This window comes from Rhinolophus hipposideros, assembly GCF_964194185.1.
Source record: "Rhinolophus hipposideros genome assembly, chromosome: 10".
Classification (NCBI taxonomy): Eukaryota; Metazoa; Chordata; class Mammalia; order Chiroptera; family Rhinolophidae; genus Rhinolophus; species Rhinolophus hipposideros.
The window spans coordinates 43,294,514-43,316,822 of record NC_138056.1 but is presented as its reverse complement, the minus strand read 5'-3'; the positions used below and the strand labels follow the sequence as shown (position 1 = coordinate 43,316,822).

The 22,309-nt window shown below is 45.8% G+C and overlaps 1 protein-coding gene across 18 annotated transcripts in view; it reads left to right on the top strand.

Annotated features, from left to right (window-relative positions):
- Nucleotides 1-22,309, top strand: part of PPFIBP2 (PPFIA binding protein 2) — a 124,007-nt gene that overhangs the window by 49,405 nt on the left and 52,293 nt on the right. For 3 of the 18 annotated variants that reach the window (XM_081063407.1, XM_081063406.1, XM_081063402.1), the window contains exons 1-2: nucleotides 21,120-21,321; nucleotides 21,490-21,603. In XM_081063407.1, coding sequence (XP_080919533.1) covers nucleotides 21,592-21,603 — 12 coding nt within the window. In that variant the 5' untranslated portion in view covers nucleotides 21,120-21,321; nucleotides 21,490-21,591. Of the gene's footprint in view, nucleotides 1-2,213; nucleotides 2,627-2,709; nucleotides 3,327-16,828; nucleotides 16,922-21,090; nucleotides 21,322-21,489; nucleotides 21,604-22,309 lie in introns of those variants that run through there. The other 15 variants (XM_081063417.1, XM_081063415.1, XM_081063400.1 and 12 more) reach the window with 13 other exon arrangements.

The following is a 22,309-nucleotide window of genomic DNA, read 5'->3' as shown; positions in this document are numbered from 1 at the left end:
TTATTTTGGGAAGGCCCCGAGGACTGGCAGGGTCACTGTATTGACCCCTATTTATGCAAGCTGTGTGGTTCCTGAGAACTCTCTTCAGCGATGGGTTCAGGGAGTCCCTGAGACTACCTCTGGAGGCAGTGGGAAGCAGGAAGCACTCCTCCTCCCTGCCCCCACCCACCCAGGGCAGCCTAAGTCTTTCGGAATAACTGCTTAGGCCAGATAAAACCCAGGATTCTAATCTTTTGGGACTCATAGATCATTTTGATAATCTGATGAAAACTTTATATTCAGAGGCATGGTGATTTATACATACAAATTGTACTTTGTGTACATTTTATGAACATATTCAGGGGCCTGTCAGATCCCCGAAGCCCGTCTGTGGACCTCTGTGAGGTGCCCCTGGTGGGATGGCCTTCAGAACGAGGTGACGCAGCCAGGACTTGCCTCGCCGGCACCGTGGGGGGGCCATGCCTGAGGCAGCTGCCACTGGGGGATCAGTGGTGTGGCTATTATAGCATTCTGGCATCCATCGCAGTTCATTCAACTTACCAGCCACACACACATTTCCTGCTCCTAGGTCTTTTTCAGTGTTATTTTGTGGATTTTTTTGAGTTGAATTATAATATAAATAAAATATACTTTGGTGTTTAAAAGGTGGGGGAGGAACTGAGGTAAGAATTGCTACTTAAGGATACCCTAAAAATACCTCAAGAATTTAGCTGCGACTTATCTGGATTTCTCCCTCTCTCCCTCCTTCCTCTTCTCTCTTCTCCCCCCACCCTCCCAATTCATCACACATGAGTTGAGCCAATAAGTGAAATTGGCCCTGTCCTTTTCTCTTGGACTCGAGCATCTTTACTCCGGGGAAACAGACTTTCAAGACTCGTTTTCTTTAAGTCGATGTTTCGTCTTATCTTGCCAGCTTTACCATTTGAGCCTCATTTTTTTTCATTCAAAGAATGTGTCAGTTCTTACTGTGTACCAAGAGTTGTGCTAGGCATGGAAGTTAGAGCAGTGAATCGGGGCTCAGACATATGTCCTCCAGTCTGGTGCAGAGGACAGATATCTAAACTGTCAGCTGTGGTTCAGTACAACAGGGCAGGTGGTGAAGTGGAGAGAAGCATAGATGCTGAGGAGGGAGTGAGAGGAGGGGCTGCCACCCCAGGCAGCTCCCCGTGGGCAGGCGGGTTGAGCAAGGCTGAGAGGTAGCCATGTTGCCACGTGATCACCTCTTTTCCTCCAATCACACCACAGCCTACGAAGGACACCAGGCCTTTCTCCAAGGTGGGCAGGGTCTAGGACTGTGCCCCACCTTTCCATCCAACCCCCAAATCAGGTCCCCGCCTCTTTCTCCCTTGAGCCCCAGAAACACCTTTACCACATACCATGTGGTAATTCCTTATTTGCCCAGAGTAGGAAGGCAGTTTCATTTGCTTTGGATGCTGGGCAAATGTGTGTTCTCCAAATGAATTCTTCACTTGACTTCCATAGGCTTTTAGACAGAAAAAATAAGAAGGCCTACTTACCCCTGTAACCTTAGAGATGTTGCTCATTAACACATCCTATCATAGTTCTGGGCAGGGAACCTCAGTCAGGTGGGGCCCGGGCCACACTCTGGAACTGGGCCAGAGGAGAGAAGAAGGATCTAGAGCTCAGTGCATGGGCAGCAGAGCCTGCTTTTCCTTTCTGGCCTCTGATCCGGGTGTGTCTCCAGGAATTTCCTCCTCCCCTCATGCCAGCTGCTGGCCAAGCTCTCCTCCTGCCTCTCTCTGATCTGTGGGCTGGGCCAGCCTGCTGAGACTGGGCTGCAGAATATGTTTCTCTTCCGTCTTTTGGGCCCTGCTTCTGGGCCATGCTGAATGTTGATAGTGTGCTGAGAGGCATGCCGACACCCAGTAGGGCCTTCTCTTCAGGCTGGGAGTTCCTGGTGACCCCCGAGGGCACGGGAGGGTCCCCACAGTCACAAGTCATTTATGCAGCAGAGCTGAGAGCCCTTAAATATAACCACAGTTCCCACTGCACCCACATCAAAGATCGCTTTCATAGTCACTCATAGCCAAAGGTTGCATGTCAAGGGCTGGGCTAGGGAGAAAAGCTGTCTTAGGGGAGCTCTCAAAGGAGATGGGAGTGTGAGGAGGTGGCGGACAGCCTCTGAGGAGTGCTGAAGAGCCCCCACCTCACCCCAGAACACCAACATGTGACTTGCCACTAGGAAAACAGATGCAGCAGCCTGATAGCAACTGCCTTCCCCAAACTCCTACCTGGAGCTCTCCATGTCTCAGACACTCGCATGTAAAGCCAGCCTTACCCTTTTCTCCCACCCTGGCTTGTGAGGCAGCTAGTCTGGAGAAGGGGACAGCCAGTGAGGCAGGCCTAGGACTTGACAGAAGCTGTACCCCATGCTGGTGCAGAACAGGGCCCCAGGGAGCCCAGTGGTGGTGGCTGGCAGCAGCCCGGAGCCAGACTCCCCCAAGTGGCAGAGGGCTCTGAGCTTGCAGCAGCTGGTGGATAATGCCACCAGCGCCAAGGACAGCAAACTCCCAGCAGGGCCAAGAACCCAGACTGGAGCTGGTTCTGAATCGGTTCCTTTTTGGAGACGACAGGCTTTTCCTCAGGGCATGGACAGAAAAAACGGGTAGGCGTGGGCTTCGGGGTGGGGGTCAGGCTGTGTGTGGGAACCAGCAGCTCCTCCAAGAGCAGCACTTATTTTTAGTCTTCTCCCCAGTCCCAAATAAACCGAGAGCAGCTGGGAGCCTGTGGGTAAATGCAGAGTGGAGCAGAGACAGGAAATCGGGGTCTCTCGGTAATGAGTTCCAGCCACTCCAGAAAGGGGAAGCCAGACGAGGAATTTTCTTCAGAACTGTTTCCCTCTGGCAGGCTCTGGTATTATCACCAAAGGAATGTTCGTGTGTGTGTGTGTGTGTGTGTGTGTGTGTGTGTGTGTGTGTGTGTTTACAACTCCTGTCCAAGTCTTTCTTTTTCTCCTACATTTTTGTTAGGTCTGATTGCTCCACAGGCTCTGCATCGCAGCGCTGGTGCCCCGTGTGTGTCTGTGGGGGCGGTGGGGGAGGATTCTGGAGCAGCAAGGTCTGGGCTGAGCCCTGGTGTATCTGAAACTGTTCAGGGAAAGGCTGGAGGACACAGGCCAGGGAAGTGGGGAAACTTGAACATAGCTTGATGTTCCTGAGGGGGAGGGGGCAGTGGCAAGGAAGAGGAGAGAACTTGGTCTCCAGCCAGAAAAAGGGCTTTTCAACCAAGGAATCTAACTGCTGACATGGGTGCCCAGCATGGATGGGGGCATTGATGTTTACAAGCATTTTGCGTGGCTGAAGAGGGTAAGTGACTAGATGCTTTGTCTGGGTCTCCGTGGAGACAGTGAAGGGAGCGACCCTTTGGGGTGGGGTGTGTGTATGTGTCTGTTGTGTATGTGTGTCTGTTGTGTGTGTGGTGGGGGAGGTATTTGTCCTGCAGAGCCCTGTTGTGGCCAAGTTCTCCATGAGAATCTAATTATAGACACTAGGGGAGAAATAACCAGCTGTCTTTGTTTCTTCTCTGACATTCTGGTGAATGAGCCTCTGTACGGAAAGGCCAGAATGGAGTGAGGAAAGTTAATTGTTTTAACTTTGGCACTTAAACTGTTGGAGGCTCCAACGATCGTGCCCAGAAAAAGGTGTCCACCGCTTTTTGCTTTTCGGTTTGAGGACAGATTAGAAGGTGCTGCCTTTGAAATGCACTGAATTCGGAAGTTGTTGAGATTATTCTCAGCTCCGATGTTATCCCGCGCGGAGAGGAGTGTGCTGTCAGCTGAAAGAGCTTCTGCGTTTCCTGAGGCAGGCTCTCTTGGGAGTTCTCTTCTGAATGCGAGCTCTCTTCTGAATGCTCAGAAGCCTGGGGTTTGGGTTGCAGGTTGTGATGCCCTTTGTTGAGGGGCTGTGGGGGAGTGTGCCTGTGAGCGAGGAATGAATGAATGTTGAGGGCTGGAGTAGTATCCATACCCCAGAATGCAGGCTCTTTCCTTGTTTGTGACCATCTTAAAACTGGCTAAGTATCCATTTATTTTCACACTGAGGCTGAATATTTTTCAGAGGCAGGAAGGGCAAAAGCAGCTGACAGATAAGAGATCTGACATTGTAACTGGGGAAGAACGAGAGGGACAGGAAGTGTCCAGCTCAGAAAGCCCTGACCCCAATGCCCAAACACTGGGCCTGTTGGCTTTTGCGTGCTCCCTCCGCGTTGTGTATTCAGCAAATATTTGTTGAGTTCCAGTCAATGGGTGTCCAGGGGTGAGCAAAATAGAAGCAGTTCCTGCTTTGGGGGATCTTCCATCTAGTGCAGGAGATGGGGGTTAATCAGTCCCAGTGAATCGACCCCAAATTACAAATATATAAGTGCAGGGACGAGGAACAGAAGGCCCACTAGGGCTGTGGACGATTAAGCAGGAGCTGTTGGAAGGGCCACTTTGAGGAAGTAACACTTCATTGAAACCTGAAAGAGAAGTAGAAGTGAGTTAGGAGAAAAACAAGGTGATGAACATTCCAGGCGAAGGAGATAGTATGTGCAAAGATGTGAAAGCAGGAGGGAGTCGGGCGGGTTTCAAAACTGGGAGAAAGCCAGTGTGACTGCGGTCAGTGACAGACAGGAGGCAGTCCGATGCCACATCACACAGGACAGCCAAGGCTGCAGTAAGGCTTGTGGGCGACATGGTTTGTGTAACGGGGGGCTTGTAGCAGGGAAGTGACACGGGATACACTGGGGGATTCGTTTTGTATTTTAAGAAAATTACTCTAGCTGTGATGTGGTATATGGTAAATGGTGTTGCGAAAAGTGAGGCAGCTGAACAAAATTAGAGAGCTCGAGGGCTTGTCAGGATGGAGGAGTGCAAACCCATCATTTAAGCAAACCCAAGAGAGGCTGAGGACCTCATGGTTAGTAGTGTTAGAGCCGTTAGTGCTGCAGCCTGATCTTGACCCCTGCTCGGTCTCCCAGTCCAGTTCTCTTTCCTCATCTCTTCTGCCAAATATGTATAAAATTACTGGTTTCCAACCCAGCAGAAATCCTGTCTGTGCTCAGCCCCTGCTCAGCTTTGGGAGGGAGGCACTGCAGCCACCACAGAGTGTGCTGAAGTGACCACACAGTTGGGCCAAAGCTTGCCACCATCTTCATTTCAAAAGCTTCACTGGGGAGGTAACTGGGTGGATATAGGTAGGAAGCACCCTTCCCATCACTTAGTCTTTATTTTCCCGTGTCCAAAATGAAGCTTTTTAATTAGGAAGCCTTCGCGCTGTGTCGTGCCCGGGATGGTTGGGGCCGTGTCTCAGCTGCCGGGGCAGGTGTAACTCTGCCCCTTGTGCAGGAGGAGTTCTTTCTGTGTGGGACGGAATTCTGCACGTGATACGATATAAAAAGGGCCCTTCTGTCCTGAGACCCAGGCTGAGCTCTGGCTTTTGCGGACAGTTGGAAGTCTGCTGAGGAAAGCTGTAAGCGAGGAGACTTCAGACGCTGCAGGGTGACTAATAACAAAACAGACATTTTTCTTCCACTTTATTAGAATTTTAAGGAGCATTCAAAGAAGAAAAGCACAGTGCTGAACATGTCATAGGTAGCGTAGTCAGTATCTTTCCTATTCTCTACCCCAAACACTATTTCCAGATTCTTCTTTTTAAAATCCCCTCAAAAAAAAAATTCCCTTTTATCCCGTGACCCTGATCATAAACCCCCAGGACTTGCCCTTAGTCTGCAAGAAAAAGCCCAGGCTCTTCCACCTGCTCGGCTTTTGAGACTTTTTTGTAACCAAGCCTCAATTTACCTTTTTAGTTTTACCTTTTTATATCTACTCTGATGAGCTCCCAAGCATATGCCCTCCCTTTTCTGAGCTTGTACCGAGTGTGCTCCTTCTCTCTAATCCCATCCACTTCATCTGACTCCATCCAGGCCCTCCTCTTCCATCAGTCCCTTGCTGACCTGATCCCCGTGGTGGACTCCTCCAGCACTGGTCTCCAATACTTCCAGTCTGCCCGGGCTCACCCACCCCTTCTCCCGTGCTTCCTCAAACTGAGGCGGCTTGGAGAGCAGTTTCCTGAAGGTGGGACACTGGTTCCTTCATTCTCCCATGTAGAGGGGGTGGTTCTAGAAGAAAAGGTGCCTGGGTGAGGTGTAACCTGGTCAGCACAGGCTTGGAGCCCTGGCCCTTTGACCAATCTGATGGCGCAAGGCCACAGAGCAAGACAGGGTCTTTGGGGGCAGTGAGGGAGGTGCCTGTGGTCAGGGAGGCACGCAGCCTACAGGGAAGCATTGGCTCAGAAGAGGAGCGTTTCTCAGTGGGTTAGAGAGGTGGGGAAACCATGTACTACTCTAGTTAAGAACACGCAGTTGGAAGTAAGGCCTGGCTTGGAATCTTGGTTTTGCCACACTTAACCAGCTATGTGATCTTAGGTAGATTACCTCAAAAGCCTGATGTCTTCATCTGTAAAATCAAGACGATAACAGTGCCTGCCACACCCAGGTTTTGTGAAGCTCGGGTAAGATAATGTATGTAAAATGCTTAGCACCGTGCCACGAACATAGGAAACCTTCAGTGAAAGTTAACTGCTATTGGCCATTACCAGGCGGGGAAAATTGGAAGAGGAAACGGTGGGGCCTGTTTGGTTCTCTCCTCGCTGTGCGTCGTAGGCCACTCATTCCTTCAGCTCTAGGCTGCTTTTCAGATTTCATATCAAGATCTCAAACCAAAGCACACTGAGGACCTAGAAGAGGCAGCCGCAGCCTTGCCCACCGTGAGTATCCAGAGTCCCCAGTGGCTGCTGGCTGTAGCCAGTGTGGCTGTGGCTGCTGAGTGAAAGCTGACCAGGGCTGGTCCTTCAGCTCTTTTCCCAACAGATAGAGCCCAGGGACAAGGTACTCTCTTTTCACAGGTATCCAGAGGGCCTCTGCCCCTCAGCTGTTTGGTTTCTGCCTGATTCACAAACAGCTCACCTCTGCCTGCTTTCAGATGAGTGGCTCCAACCCACGTAGTCATGACAGAGCTTCTAAAAGTAGCTCCAAGCAGGGTCTGTGGGGCCCACCCACTGCCCTCTGAGCAGGAGTTCATTTTCCCAGGAACAGAAATCCCAGCACTGTCAGCATCTTCACACTGTTGCTGGCTTCTAGCACTCTCAGTGGTTAAGCCAAATTCCAACCCAAAGACACAACGTAAATGGAATCACCGTGGATCCCCCATGTAATTGACTTGGGTTCTGCAGTAGAGTATGGAATGAACTCCAGCTGCCAACGTGAGACTTTATTCTGTGTCATTTGGTGCTCAACTGCTTGATCCATTAGCCTGGCTACTTGGGTCAGAAGAGCTGCAAAGACAAATCCTTGACACAGGCATCCTTGACTCTGGCTTGCTGGGGAAGTTGGAAAAGCAGGCAGGAGCTTCTGTGGAAGCTGCTCCTATTGGCTAAGAGCACAAATCCTGCATCCAACTCCTTGGGTTCATATCTCAGCTCTGTGTGACCTTAAACAATTGATTTAACCTTCTGGGATTTAATTTCCTTGACTGTAAAATATGGGTACATAATTCAATATATGTAAAGTGCTTAGAAGGTACTTCATAAGTGTTAGTTACAGTCATGATGACCTTGACCATGGCTGACAGCCTCTTGTTACTCCAGGGCCACGTGCCCAACCTTGATTCTAGGAAAAGAGGTTTTTCAAGCCCCCGAGGAGGATGACAGTGGGTATGGTTCCTCCAGGATTCTAGCTGTCCACAATTTCCTATACGTATATCCCGTTTTTAGTTAGTGCACCCAACATGCCCACCCATCATATTCTCCAATATAATTTAGGAGCTAGAATGCTGCCATTTCTGATCCCTAGCACCTGTAACTCCTGTTTGTTCCTTGGAGAGGCTCCCAGGCCTTTTTCCCAGCAGGATTTAACAAAGTGGCATCATACTGGAGTCACTTGCCGAGTAGCTTATAAATGCTCCAGAGCCACACAGATGTGGGTAATTCTGTGGGCTGGCAGCAGCACTTGGGGACCCCTGACTCATCTCTGCATTCTTCCCTCTCAGATCCTTGTAGCAGCTCTTTCACACCTTTCCATTTTTGTCCAACCGTACACTCCCCTTTCAACTGATGTCACCACCTACTTCATTGGGAAAAAAAAGATAGCTGCACGTAGAAGACTCTCTCATCTTCCCTTTCCATCACCATAAAAAGTAGCTATGTTCGCAGCCATCATTTTTCCACCTCCTTCAGTTTCACGGGCTAAGAGTCCCTTCTCTCAGCCAAGGCTACCCCAGTATCCTGTCCTCCTGACCCAGTCAGGTTCTGCTTTGTCTTGTTTCTCTGATTGTTTCTTCTCTCAACTCTTCCCTGTCTACGTGTCCCTTGCCCTTGGCAGAAAATGATTCTTCTCAATTCTTAGGGAAGAACAAATCAAAACTGTCTGTAACCGTGTATTTGCCTCTCCATGCTGACTTATAACTTATCTTCCTTTCACCATCAGGAATATTGAAAGAGCAGGCTAAAAACTCATCATCTCTTCTCCTTCCTGGTCACTCCCAAACCCACTGTACACTGCCTATGTCCCTAAAGACATCTTTCAAATATCTTCTACAGTGTTCTTACTACCTCTAGTTCCCAAGCAACCTTTCCCATCCATTTCCCCCTGAATTCATTTCCATCTTGGAATCTTGTAGGGTTAATGGCATTCTTGTGACAAAAGGACCAGCTCCTCACTGTGACCCTCACCTAATCCTATATTTCCCCCCATAGATGTTTCTCTCATACCTATTTGATTTTTGGCTCCTCAGATAGAAGGTCCAGGCAGTCTGAGAGGCATTGGGGAGTTTACTTCTAATGCCCCCAGGTGAGCTAAAACACTCACAGCCCCCCCTGCACCTCCACCCCCAGCCCCTGAACTGCCTCTCTCTCTCCGGAGGCATTTTTAGTGGTGATAATGAGTCAGTGTGTCTATTGGAGTTGGCAAGATGAGGAAAGAGCATCACTCAAAGAGCCTCCTGTTGTTACTCTCTTCCTGGCTTTAATATCATCCCTTCACATGACACCAGCACACGTACAAATACCGATTCTCCTATAGCCCAGTGCTGTAGGTCCCTTATGCATCCAGCCACCTGATCGAGAGAATTTACCAGGAACTAAGCTTATCCAAGGATATAATTCTGGGAAAAGATTTTGGTAAATGAAATGAATTTCTCTCAGTCCAAATCTCCCCGGGATGACCAGTGAGGAGGCTTCATGTATATCACACCAACCCCTTGGTTGGAGAGATTATAGGTAGACTGCCCTCAAGGTATCCTTTGTTTTCTGTGTTAGTTCTGGAAACCGGAATGTCAAAAGGGTAGTGATTGCTGTATTAGGTTGGTGCAAAAGTAATTGCGATTTAAAAGGTTAAAAATACTTGCAAAAACCGCAATTCCTTTTGCATCAACCTAATAGCTTCATGAATAGCCTTTGTGTATTGGGGACACTCTTTCCAAAGATGCTGTTCTCCCATTCTCCTGGGAAAATTACCTCAGAGCTTGTAAGACTTGATCATTCAAGTGGTGACTCCACTATAAAGCGTCTCCTCTCCTTTGAAGGTATAATTAATTCATCCCTCCCATATGCCACTGCTGCTGGCTTATGTTTTACATTATGAAAGTACTTATCACATCTCACTGTAAGACTAGAGAGCTTTTTGATGACAGGAAAGGAAGCATTTGTTTAGCACCCAGCATGGTATCTTGTAGGTGTTCAGAAATATTTGAGTTATTGCTTAGATGAATGAATAGAGCATGATTATATGAATATTGGTCGACCAAGCTATTTAATTTGCTTTACGAACTTGGCTTTGCTCGTCCCCAAAGGTGGGCATTTAGATTATTTGATAGTGACAGCCTCACCACCAACTCTCAGCTTCCCCATATGTATAATTGAAACCAAGAGGTGGAGGGCAAACGAAAGTCAAGGTCAGGATAAGATCTCTCTTGTTGGACTCCTGGTAGCCAAGGATCTGATTGCACTCCGCTCATACTACATTTGGAGGAAACTTCTTTAACTCTGTGTCAAAGGTAGTAGATTGGCTTGACTATTACTCGCCTAGAAAAAGTGGAACTGGTTCTGGGAACAGCTGGTTTTATAATAACTGCCAGAAAGCCTTTAACTCCTTAACCAAAGAATTGGGGTGGGTCAGGGAAAGGGGGGAGGTTCCTATTTACAAGCACTTGCCTACACTTATATACATTTACTGCTTGGTTCCCTTGGTGATGGGTAACCTGAGCCATATAATGGGAATTGCCTGTAGCCACCATGATCCACTTATTTTCATTTTATATTTTTTTGGTCCCCTTATTTTTAAGGTCTACATTTTTCAAGTTTCAAAAAAAGCTTGGTATGTGAGTGGTGCGTTTGAACTTGAAGTATAACTGTAGTGAGTTTGACATCTTCTCTGTGCCCAGCAGTTAGAGCTCACTTGAAATTGGTTTTCTAAATTTGATAAGATCCCTTTGACCATGCGGCCTGGAAATAGTACACATTTTTTCTTGTTGTTTTTTTATGCAGCTAAAATCACATCATTTATGTACTTAGTGGCTAAAGAAGGGAGACTTTTCCAGGGCCAAGGCTTACCCAGTGTGCTGTGTTCAAAATCTCAGCATATTTTCAGGCAAGGAGCCATCGTGTAATTTAACATCTGATTGGTTGAAACAGCATATATGCTGTGGCTAAGATCCTGAGGGAACTGGAATCGGTGGCTTGTTAGAAGCACTGAAGGTGACTCTTCACCTGGTGAAGACTATAGACTTTGATATCAGAAAAAAAAGAGGGTAGATGTATTTTGACCCCAAGGCAGGAGCTCTGAGAAGCAGCTATGGCTCTGCATAACAACACATGATGGCTAGAGCTATCACACCGGGGAGCAGACTGCCTTAGGATTTCCCCACACTCCATGCTTCCATACCACATGACACCCTTATGTGACTTCTTGTCTGCCCCACTTGACCATTCTGGAACCAGCTCTGTCCCCGTATTCAGTGAAGTTCAATGCTGACAGCAGGTCTCCTGGGACATGCCAGTTAGGAAATGCTTCAGGATTGCCCTCACCCAGCATCCTCAAGAGTGTACCGGAGAATATGTGGAGGATGTGCTCTCTTGGCAGAGGCCAGCCAGGCTGTGAAGGAGTCATACTCCTGGGGATTCTGCACGGCCCCCAGCCATGGCATCAGGCATGGATCCCTTCCAGAAATCCGTGGAGACCTAATGTGGCTATCCTTTGGCCAAGCTAGAGTGGAGGGGCCAGGCCAAGAGTGAGCAAGCACCTTGGAATCTGACCAGTTACCCGAGTCAGAGGGTGATGGCTCGTAGGAGGCTGCTGGGGGTGATTTGGCTGGAAAACTCATGTTTAACTTAAATTTGAGCTGACTTCTGGATTGGAACAGAAATAAAAATTCAAGTTTTATGATTGGTCATTTCTAGTTATTGAAATTCTCAATGTGCTCATTATAAACACATATGTAGCACATAGTACTTATAGTATGTAGTAAGATGCTTATAAAGAGGAAAAAATTGTGGCCGTGTAGATATGACTCAAATGTGGGCATCTTTTCAGGGACAATGGAAAAGTGAACACGTCCTCAGCTGTTTGCGCCACAGGCACAATTCCAATGCTCTTAGCTAACAGTGGGTTCTGTGTTGTCACTTAGGCAGCATTTTGTTCTTTCCAGCCTGGAAGTATTTTGGTTATTTTTCCCTTGGATTGTTTGTACAGATCCTTACAGATACTTCGTAGGTGTCTGGATCAGAAACATTGTCTTTTTTGTTCCCTTGTGCAAAAAAACAAAAAAAAAATGAGTTAATTAAAACTGTCAGCACAAGGGATGAACTGCTTCTAACTCTACTTCTTTGGTCTTTTGGCTTAAACAAAGCCATTTAAATGATTTCCGTATTTCCACAATCATTCAGAAACTGTTTATATTACACAGAGGAAATACTAGAGTATCGTGTTATAAAAAGCATTCTGCACTTTTGTTCCCATATGTTTTCGTGTCTAATGACCTAACTGCCCCTCTGTGTCACTCTGTGAGGTATAATTTTCGCTTTAAAGGATGGGAAGGCTGCAGTGAGGTGACCTACCTGAGATTACACATGGGTGGAGCCATTCCTTGCTGCCCTTGTTCTGCAGAGAGGGGTGTTCCTTGCAGAAGGGGATGCTGTAGGAATTCTGTAAATACATGGATGTCCCCCAACAAAGTCTCCAGGGTCCACTGCTTTTAAGTCCAGCTGGGCAAAGACTGGGAACAGCAAACTACAGCTCACAGCCTCCCGGCTCTCAGACCTGACATCTGTACAGCTGTGTAGGATATGTCATTCTTTCAATATAACTTTTTAAACAGTTGTCAGGTGTTTTGATGTTTTTATTACCCTTCATTTACTTATTTTTCCTCTCACCCTTATATTTTTTAGCCCTACTTTAGCTTCCTATTTATTTATTGTTTTAATTTATTTTTTCTTATCCTCGCCCCACCCAGTTGATGCCCATGGTCCTGTTGCATCTTGTATCATTCCCTGTCTTGACCCGGTCATTTCCCTGTCTTGTTCTACATGGGAAATAGGAATGGAGGCCAACAGGTGGTGGATGGAAAGCCATCCATTCCACACACAAAGGAGAGTGGATGCCTTTTTTGTCCCAGTACATCCCGCATGGATACACCATGTGCCTGAAAGTAGATCCCCAATGGCCCTTGATGATAATCCTGGTTTTTACTGTAGTTGGCTCTGAACTGATACCCTATCTTAAAAATTGCCAGTTCAAGCAAATGAAACAATAGTAGGCAGAATTCCTTTGTAATTTAGTACTATATCTGTATAGCAGGAATTCTTTGTTGTAAGTCTGTTTCCAAAGGAATTAATTTCATTCAGTTGATTGATCAGTCACCTTTTGACATAAATGCATTAGCCTGGACTTTTGGTTGCAAGTAACAGAAACTCAGTTTGAACCAGTGCAGGCCAAGAGGGGACTAAGAGGGAGGCTGAGAATAAATCTCTGCCTTTAGACAGCATGAGCCAGGGATGAGAATGCCACCGTCCTCTCTCTCTCTCTCCTTAGCTTTCATTTGTGTCTCTGTGCACGTTGGCTTCATGGCTGACTCCTTCTGCAAACCAGCTTCTTCCACATGGGAAAGGACATGGTCACTGACAACCACAGAACCTTCTAGCACCATTGCTACCATTTTCTGTTCCCACATTTAAAAATTCAGAGGAAGGATTCCAACCAGCCAAGCTTGGATCCGGTGACTGGGAGGTGAGGATTATCTCTAAGAAGATGACAATCCTCACCTCTACCATGTGGTCACAGTCACCGTGACGCTCCCAGCCTGTTCTGGGCAGACAGACAATAGATTTCCTTAAAGCAGGGTTCAGAAGAATTCTGTCTGTGTTGGTTTTCTCCATTGCTTTACCTGAGCAAGAGAGTAAAGGAGAAATTTACTAATCTAAGGTTTTCCTCAACTAATGATAAGATTTCTTTTATGGGCCTTAGATATCTTCTGATAATCTCATCTCTAATTAAAATGCAGTGTCCCCTGTCTGACTTATTTCACTTAGTGTAATATCCCCTAGGCCCACCCATGTTGTCACAAGTGGTAAATTTCACTTTTTTTATGGCCAAATAATATTCCATTGTATATATGTACCACATCTTCTTTATCCAGTCATCTATTAATGGGCATTTAGGTTCAGAAAGAATTTTCAAGCCTTATTTTAAGTCAATTCTCATTCAAGCACAATATATAAAACAAAATTTGTACTTGATCTGCTCCTCAGTTAAGTTGTAACAATGGAAAGCTTACCAATGTAGCACATAGTAACTTGGACAAATTATCCATTTGTGCCTTATTCATACACTTTGTGCCTCAGTTCCTTTATCTGTAAAATGGAAGTAGAAACAGTACCCGCCTCACGGGATTGTGGAAAGGATTAAAGGAGTGTATGCATATAAAGTGCTCTAAATAGTGCCTAGCACATGTGAGCAGTACCTCAATGCTTGGTTGCTTGGGCCACTTGGATTGGTCTGCATAGCAGTGCTTTGGCCTTTGGTCCATATTATTCATTAACCAACTTAGAGCACATCACAGGAAAGCAGTGATTTTTACTGGGCTTAGCTTCCTGTAAGGATACCATTATGGATGTTGTTTATCTCCATGAATGTGAGAAGTTTCCCCTTTCCTCGGGAATAGTTGTGCTTCTCCTAAGCAGTAGCTTTGATTGGACTGATCTGTGCATTTTTTTTTAAAGACTTTATTGGGGAAGGGGAATAGGACTTTATTGGGAAACAGTGTGTACTTCCAGGCCTTTTTTCCAAGTCAAATTGTTGTCCCTTCAATCTTAGTTGTGGAGGGCGCCATTCAGCTTCAAGTTGTTGTCCTTTCAGTCTTAGTTGTGGAGGGCGCAGCTCAGCTCCAGGTCCAGTTGCCGTTGTTAGTTGCAGGGGGCGCAGCCCACCATCCTTTGTGGGAGTCGAGGAGTCGAACCGGCAACATTGTGGTTGAGAGCCCACTGGCCCATGTGGGAATTGAACCGGCAGCCTTCGGAGTTAGGAGCATGGAGCTCCAACCGCCTGAGCCACCGGGCCGGCCCTGATCTGTGCATCTTTTAATTCATTGTGTTTTCTTTTTATCCATCAGCTGCTAGGATGGATCCAGATTTTTTGATCTGCTTCTAGCGTGTGTTGTAGACTCTATGGCAAGCATTTTGTGTATTAATTGAACTCAACGACGTCAACTGACTTTCTTGCTCTTCTGTTTGTTTTTCAATTGGTAAAAATAACTGCCTCTGTGGGCGATTGTATGGGTAGACCTTTTATTACAACGAGGAACCTACTGCACTCCATTCGATTGAGGCACAGTTGGAACTTGGGCTTGCCGGACTTTTGTGGAAGGAATCTTCCTTGTGGTCTTCCCTCCTTGACCTTCTGCTAGAGAAGGTGGCAGCGACCCGTGCTGGGTGGCCCCATGCACATGCTGACTTTGGCAGTGGGGTTGGATGTGCAGAGCTTCACCTGGGTGCCCGGCCCTTTTCTATTCTCTCTATGCCCTGAAAATCATTGTCATGTGAGTTCGTTGACAGAGAAGCATTTGACCTGCTGTGAAGAATTATTTTCTTCTCTTGTTGGATTCTGAGAACATGTAGGTTATAATTATATCCTTGGATACTAGTCAGAGAGTTTGACCATGTGAGGACTGGAATATTAATGTAACCACAATAAACTGCCATTTGTGATTGTTAAGGCCCTTTGTGTGTGGTGTGAAAGCGCTTCCATACAATGAACAAGACGCAGACTGCCGAGAGGCTGGAGCAAAAGGCAGTGGTGTGGCAGGAGCCTTGAGTCTAGTCCAGCCTGTGCCTGGCACAGCTGCCCTGGGAAATGCCCTCTGGGCTTGCCCTCCCACTGCCTCTTCAACAGACAAACAGTACTTCTCTCCCAAGTGAGACTCCAGGCCTCAGTACAGAATGATGATCCCTGTTTCTCTTCTAGGGCGGGGCCTGGCTCTGTCACCTGCCCTCACCTAGGCAGTGCATTGAGGAAGGGGTGGGACAGGAAGGAAGGAGGTACGCTTTCTTAATGGAGGAGGGTTGTAAAGCCCATTCTGAAGGTTGGAATGTGGGGAAATGGGCTCAGGAAAAGAGAGCCAGCTCCCATCCCCTGTGCCTGGAATCCTCTCTGACCCTTTATTTTGCACAATCATGACTTTTCCTTTGGGGTGGAGAGTACCTGCCTTATAAACATTGGAACATTGATTCCTCTGGAGTACTCCAGATTATTATGATTGTAATTTCCCCGTATAGCACTAAAAGCTCCTTTCTCAAACTGTCAAGAGCCCCAGGATGACCAGTAGTGGGCCTCTGGTTTCGGTCTTACATTCAGCATAGAGGAAGGGAGTGTTTGGTGGTATTGGGCCAACTCAATTCCATTAGCAGCTGCCTCCCTCCTCCCTGCCTACAACCAGGTCAGACACATCCTGAAAGAGACCACAGCTCCTATCTCTAGCTCAGGGCATTTTATATAATTCTGCCTCTCATCTGCCATTTCAAATCTTCTCCTTTTCCTCTGTTTTCCATGGTTTCTGGCTACTTTTCATTTCCTGTGTTTTCCTTCTGCTTAGCCTTTTGAGATCCCTCTGGGTTATTTGGGTTCTTCTCAAGACGTTTCATGTTAGCTTGTTTATCTCAGCTCTAACACTGAAGAAACACAGCGTGTCAGTCTGACTGCCAGAGCCCTTAGAGAGGAGTGGGAATGGCCACTTCTGGGAGGGACATGTGAGTAGATGAATGGCCTCGAGTTGGCATCCCCCATCCTCCATTCTCACTATGAAGTTCAGAAAGGGCCTCCATGCTGTGAGGTGTGCCTTGGCTTTAGAGAACCCTGGTATGAAAATTAAGAGATACCAAGATCTATGCAAGAGATGTTCCCACAGAGTTCCTTTGTGAATGATACCTGGTCTCAAAGAGTAGAACCTTACTCCTATTGGTGCCTCTGATAGGCTGTGCCTCCAGCTAAACAAGACCCAACACATCTAGCCAAGTCAAGCACCAATGGGTCCAGAGCTCCACGGAGGCCCTCCCCACCGGGGTGAGGTCATCCAGGAGGTGGTTTTGCCAACTTCCAAAGCACACCTATTGATGGCATCTGGTCAGGTTCTCCTTGTAGTAGTTTTGAAATCCTATGGTTTCCTGTTTAGGTGGGTGGTTTTGCACATATAATCAGCGAAACTACCTGCACAAACTGCATATTTCATTTGAAAGTTGGTAAGATGTTTTTTTAACCTTTTAAGTACATTTTGTTTTCTTCCCTTCAGTCCCAGGTAAACCACCATGGTGCTGCTAGTAATGAAACATACCAGGAACGCTTGGCACGTCTAGAAGGAGATAAGGAGTCCCTCATATTACAGGTGGGTTCTTTTTGGTGGGAACTAGCTTATCCTGCTGCCTCTAATACTGTAACTGTCCTAAGTGGGAGTGAAGTACCAGAGGTTTTCTCTGTTGGATTTATCCTGCTCCCAAAATGTATGTTTTTAGAAATACTTTTCCTGAAACAAGGCGGAAAGTAACTAGGGGCACAGTTTAACTCTGGACTTGGTTTTGGGGGGTTCTGAATGTATTCATTTATTTGTCATGAACTACCAAGCACATATCTCTATATATGGAAAGCTCTGTGGCCAGGCTGATTAATGGGGCCTTGTCTTCTAGGAACCCAGGAGACTTGCAAGGTTGATAAGTTGTGTCCTCATGTCACTAATAAAACAGAACCATGGGTGATACAGGCCTAAGGGTGCACATTAACAGATTCAAGCCAAAATCATCTGGAGTGGGCTCTAGACTCACATTCTGAGGCCAAATGCCCTGGAGCTGGTAACATGGACTAATAAGCCTTTAACAACTGCTTCAAAGAGAGGAACTCCACAACTTTTCATGGAGAAAGACAATCAAAGGAACAGTTGCAGTTCTGAAAACTTGAATTCCTTGGTAGGACATAAAGTTGAGCATTCTTATGCGAGGCCTGTGGCTGGGTCAAGGGCTGTTTGCTGTGTTAGTTCTCAAATGCATGAATCACGCCTCAAGGTCCGGTATACATTTGATGAGTTGGAGAATAATAAGATAAATATCCCAATCCTAGTTCCTTGAAAAGCTTGAAGGATGGTGGGCAAGACTATTAGTAGAATAGAGAAAGGGGCAGGTAGGGTCCTGGAGCCCTCCCCAGACTGTAGGCTTTAGCTTAGAGCCCTAGAATTAACACTATTAAGAGGCTACAGTATGTCTGGGTTTTATTGTTTTTCTTCTGTTTCACCTTATTTCTTTTACTTACTTTACTTCATTTTATGAATGTAAGAGTAATAAAGGATTATTTCAGAAACTTTGGAAAATCAAAGAGTTTAACATTTTGGCCTTTTTTTCTAGCCCCTTTTTCTGTTCTGCCCCTATCTTAAATAATTAAACTCAGACCAATTATACAATTTTCCATCTAGTTTTTTTTTTTTATCTTTACCTCATGGATTTGTTCATTACAAAATATTTGAGTACTCACAACTTGGCAGACACGGGTTTTTGGTGCTGGGGATGCAGCAGTGAAGAAATCAGACGAAGTCAGACCCTGTTCTCGAGCTTCCATTCGTGTGTGTGTGTGTGTGTGTGTACAATACACCAATACACAAAATGTTTCAGGTGGTGATAAATCCTATGGAGAAAAATAGAGCAGGATAAGGATTATGTAGTCAGGGAAGACCTCCCTGATCGGAGACCTGTGTTTCCCTGAAAATAAGACCTAGCCAGACAATCAGCTCTAATGCATCTTTTGGAGCGAAAATTAATGTAAGACCTAGTCTTATTATAAGACCGGGTCTTTAATATAATATAATAAATATAATATAATATAATATAATATAATATAATATAATATAATATAATATAATATAATAATACCGGGTCTTATATTAATTTTTGCTCCAAAAGATGCATTAGAGCTGATTGTCTGGCTAGATCTTATTTTCGGGGAAACAGGGTAAAGAGGGAACCACTTAGATGCCTGAAGAAGCGTATTTCAGGCCGAGGAGGTGGTCTGTCCAGTATATACCCCTAGTGGGAGGGTGCTTGATGTATGGGATGGACAGGAAGGAGTCATGTGGCTGTAGCTGGTGACCAGCGAAGAAGCCTAGTGGGAGCTGCCTTAAGAGAGCTAGCAGGGGCCAGAGTGTGGAGCACATTATAGCGCAGACGTTTTCAGGAATGTGTAATTTGAAACGCCACCCCAATGACACGATTGATTAATGAGTGTCCAAAATAGAATTTTGCCCCAAACAGTATGAAATTGCAAACTTTTGAACCAGAAACCTTCATGGCCGAAATAATACATTAAATAATACATTCCTATTTAGAGGATTACTATTTAATAAAGAAGTCCTGTTTGATAATCTCCTTGATGTTCATGGTTTTTTAAAATTCCAATTTCTCGAATAATCCTTGTCTAACTAATCCTAGCACAACTGGGAAGCCTTCCTGTCAGAAAAGCCAGAAGTGGATCCTAGCTGTCTCTATTCTGCCAGGAGCTTGTGGACAGACTTTCAGAGTTGCCTTTACGTGATCACTGCTGTTTTATAGTGGGCCCACGGAGCTGCTTATATAGCCCCTGCACATGGTAGGGCCTCCTGCTTAATTCACAGCGCAGGCCAGCCAGACTGAATTAACTAGAGCCCTTGGCCTAGCAGATTTTCCTGGGTTTAGTTACAGAAGAACCAGGGAAATCACACAGAACAAAATACTTTGTTTCCAGGGGTAGTTAAAAACAAATAAAACCAAAATCATTTATAACTTCTTACACAAGGATTTTCTTTTTTATAGATTTTGTTGGGGAAGGGGAACGGGACTTTATTGAGGAACAGTGTGTACGTCCAGGACTTTTTTTTTTTCCCCAAGTCAAGTTGTTGTCCTTTTCAATCTTAGTTGTGGAGGGTGCAGCTCAGCTCCAGGTCCAGTTGCCATTGTTAGTTGCAAGGGACACAACCCACCATCCCTTGTGGGAGTCAAGGTAGCAACCTTGTGGTTGACAGGATGCGCTCCAACCAACTGAGCCATCCGGGAGCTCAGCAACAGCTCAGGTCAAGGTGCCGTGTTCAATCTTAGTTGCAGGGGGTGCAGCCCACCATCCCTTGCGGGACTCGAGGAGTTGAACCGGCGACCTTGTGGTTGAGAGCCCACTGGCCCATATGGGAATCTAACCGGCAGCCTTCAGCATTAGGAGCACAGAGCTCCAACCGCCTGAGCCACCGGGCTGGCCCTTCTTTTTTCCCCCACTTCTGTTATCTCCCCCAGTGTCTAAAACTATACCTAGCATGCAGTAGGGGCTCAAACATATATTCAGTTTTATTGAATAAAGACCACATTCTGAGAACTTTTCACATCCTGTCCCAGTTTTCAACACCGCTCCATTCATAATATTTGGAGTGAATATTGAAGTTCATAAGGAACCTATAGCCCTGTCTATCTTGAGTCTTACATGCGGCTGAGCTATAAACTCTAGAAATCTAGAAACCACATATTATTCTTCTGGGTACTACCAGTGCATGGCCCAAGGCCTGGTGCAGATTATCTGTGTAAATCCTCATTATAAGATTAATCATAACACATCCTTCCCAAACAGAAACTCTGGAACTCAGGAAGCAAAGGCCACCCCCTGGAATCCTACCCTTTTCAAAGTAGAGTTAGTAGTTGAAAAGGCCAGACTGCTGATGGTGTTGGGCAACAAGGATTAAAAAACAAACCAAAAAATCACGAAGATTTGTGTTTAAGATGGGCCTAGTTGACAGAAGGCGCTTATTTTGGGGTTGTAATTGAAATGTTAGCACACCATGCCTCAACTCCAGGAATATGTTTCAATAATTCATAATCACTTGGGAACACAAAAATGGAAAGCTTAAAGTAAGCATATTAATTTAGTGCCTCTATAAAGGGAGAGCTTTATAATTCATAAGGTTTATTTAAACACTCATAAGTGAATTCACATTAACTCTTTCATGCTGCAGCTGTCATTCCTTTACATACTGGAAAATAATTTAGGATAATCTATATGTAAATGGAAATGACAGCCATTGGTTAAAAACCAAAAGGGTCTGATCTCAATTTGCCAGGCATTGCTTTCTTTATTTTTGGGAGGTCATCCATTCTCTTTCTTCACCTTTCTGCTCTGAGGCACCTTTTAACTAGGAAAAACAAAAAGGATCCTGGGGCAGTTTGCTAATAGAGAAGGCTATGCAAATCCTTTCAGTGTATATTTAGGATGTAATTTAAATGACTTCTTATAAGTGGATTTTTATTCATTCCAATAGATATTCGCAGTGTCCCTCAGAAAGATGACTTTTTTCCTGCCACTGTATGTGCAATGTGGCTTGTGTATATTTATGACTTAGAGTCATGTTTTGGCCTGTGAAACACAAAAACCTTTCTGGAGCCAAGTTTTGTCAGTGCTAATACATGCCCTTTAAGTCCCACATTCCTTAATTGCTTCAGAACACTCGCCTGATAGGTGAACAGTCCTCACACCCTTATGAGAGAGGTGAGGTCATTGGTTAGTCTCCGAAGGAGCTTGGATTGCTCTTCCACATGAGGTGGCAGCCCTGGCAAGCTAGCTGAGATATGCCTTGAGGTTGGGGCTGCCTGAGTGAGCTCTAGAAGAGGAATAAGAGCAAGAGTTCAGCCCAGAGGCAGCTCTCATGGCTTTTGGGTATTTTTCTCTTGAGTTTGTCAAGAGCAGGAAATGTGACCCACATTGTTCAGGTGGTGGCCGAGACTGCCTGGCAAGGTAAGAAAACAACTGGAGTTTCCTTCATGTAGGACACTTCCCCCACCTGCCATCCGCCAAACAGAAAAGCTATTCTTCCTATGTAAGGATCAGTGGTGTGGTTTCACAGCTCATATCTAGCTGGGAGCCATTGCTGCTTCTCCACCATTGCTTTATTTCCCGGGACAGGTGAGTGTCCTCACAGACCAAGTGGAAGCCCAAGGAGAGAAAATTCGGGACCTGGAAGTATGTCTGGAAGGACACCAGGTGAAACTCAATGCTGCTGAAGAGATGCTTCAACAGGTAAGAGTAGGTGGGGATGAAGGCCCTTGCCTTTTACCAGAGCTCATGCATTAAAGCCCCTTTCTGTGTCAGGCTTACAGCTCTTACTTTCCCATCCTGCCTGGAAGTAGGATTGGCTGCTCACTGTGTGGTGTTTTAGAGCAGGTGAAACCAGCCTGAACACTGAGAATTGCCGAGGGGGAAGGGAGGGACAGAGCTGGCCGAGATGAATAACCTGTTGGGCTGGTTAGACAGATTCCCAGGCGGCACTTTCCCCAGGGCTGCTTCAGTGAAGGAGCTCTCTGCTGGCAATGTCACCCTCATATTATCACATAAACCACAGCTTACTGCCAGTGACATCTGGGGTTAAGAAAGTCAGTTAGCTTATTTTGTGCCACTTTTCCACTCACTCTTCTCCCTCTCACTCTCTAGTCTTCTTTGATAAAATTTATTAAATAAACAACATTTTAATAGAATTTAATAGATAGCAAAATGGAAAAAAAATTAGCTATTCTCCTACCAGTCATATCTCTTAACTGTTTTTTTCCTTGTTTCTTTTTGGTCTTCCTTGTTATGTGTACATATAATTTACAAAGCTCTATTCATATCAGAGATACAATTTAGTCCTCAGATTTTGTATACTACACATCATAGAATTTTTCACCACTTTTAAATTTTGCTGTATAATTGTCTGTACTATCCCTTATAGATATTGTTTTGAGTGAAA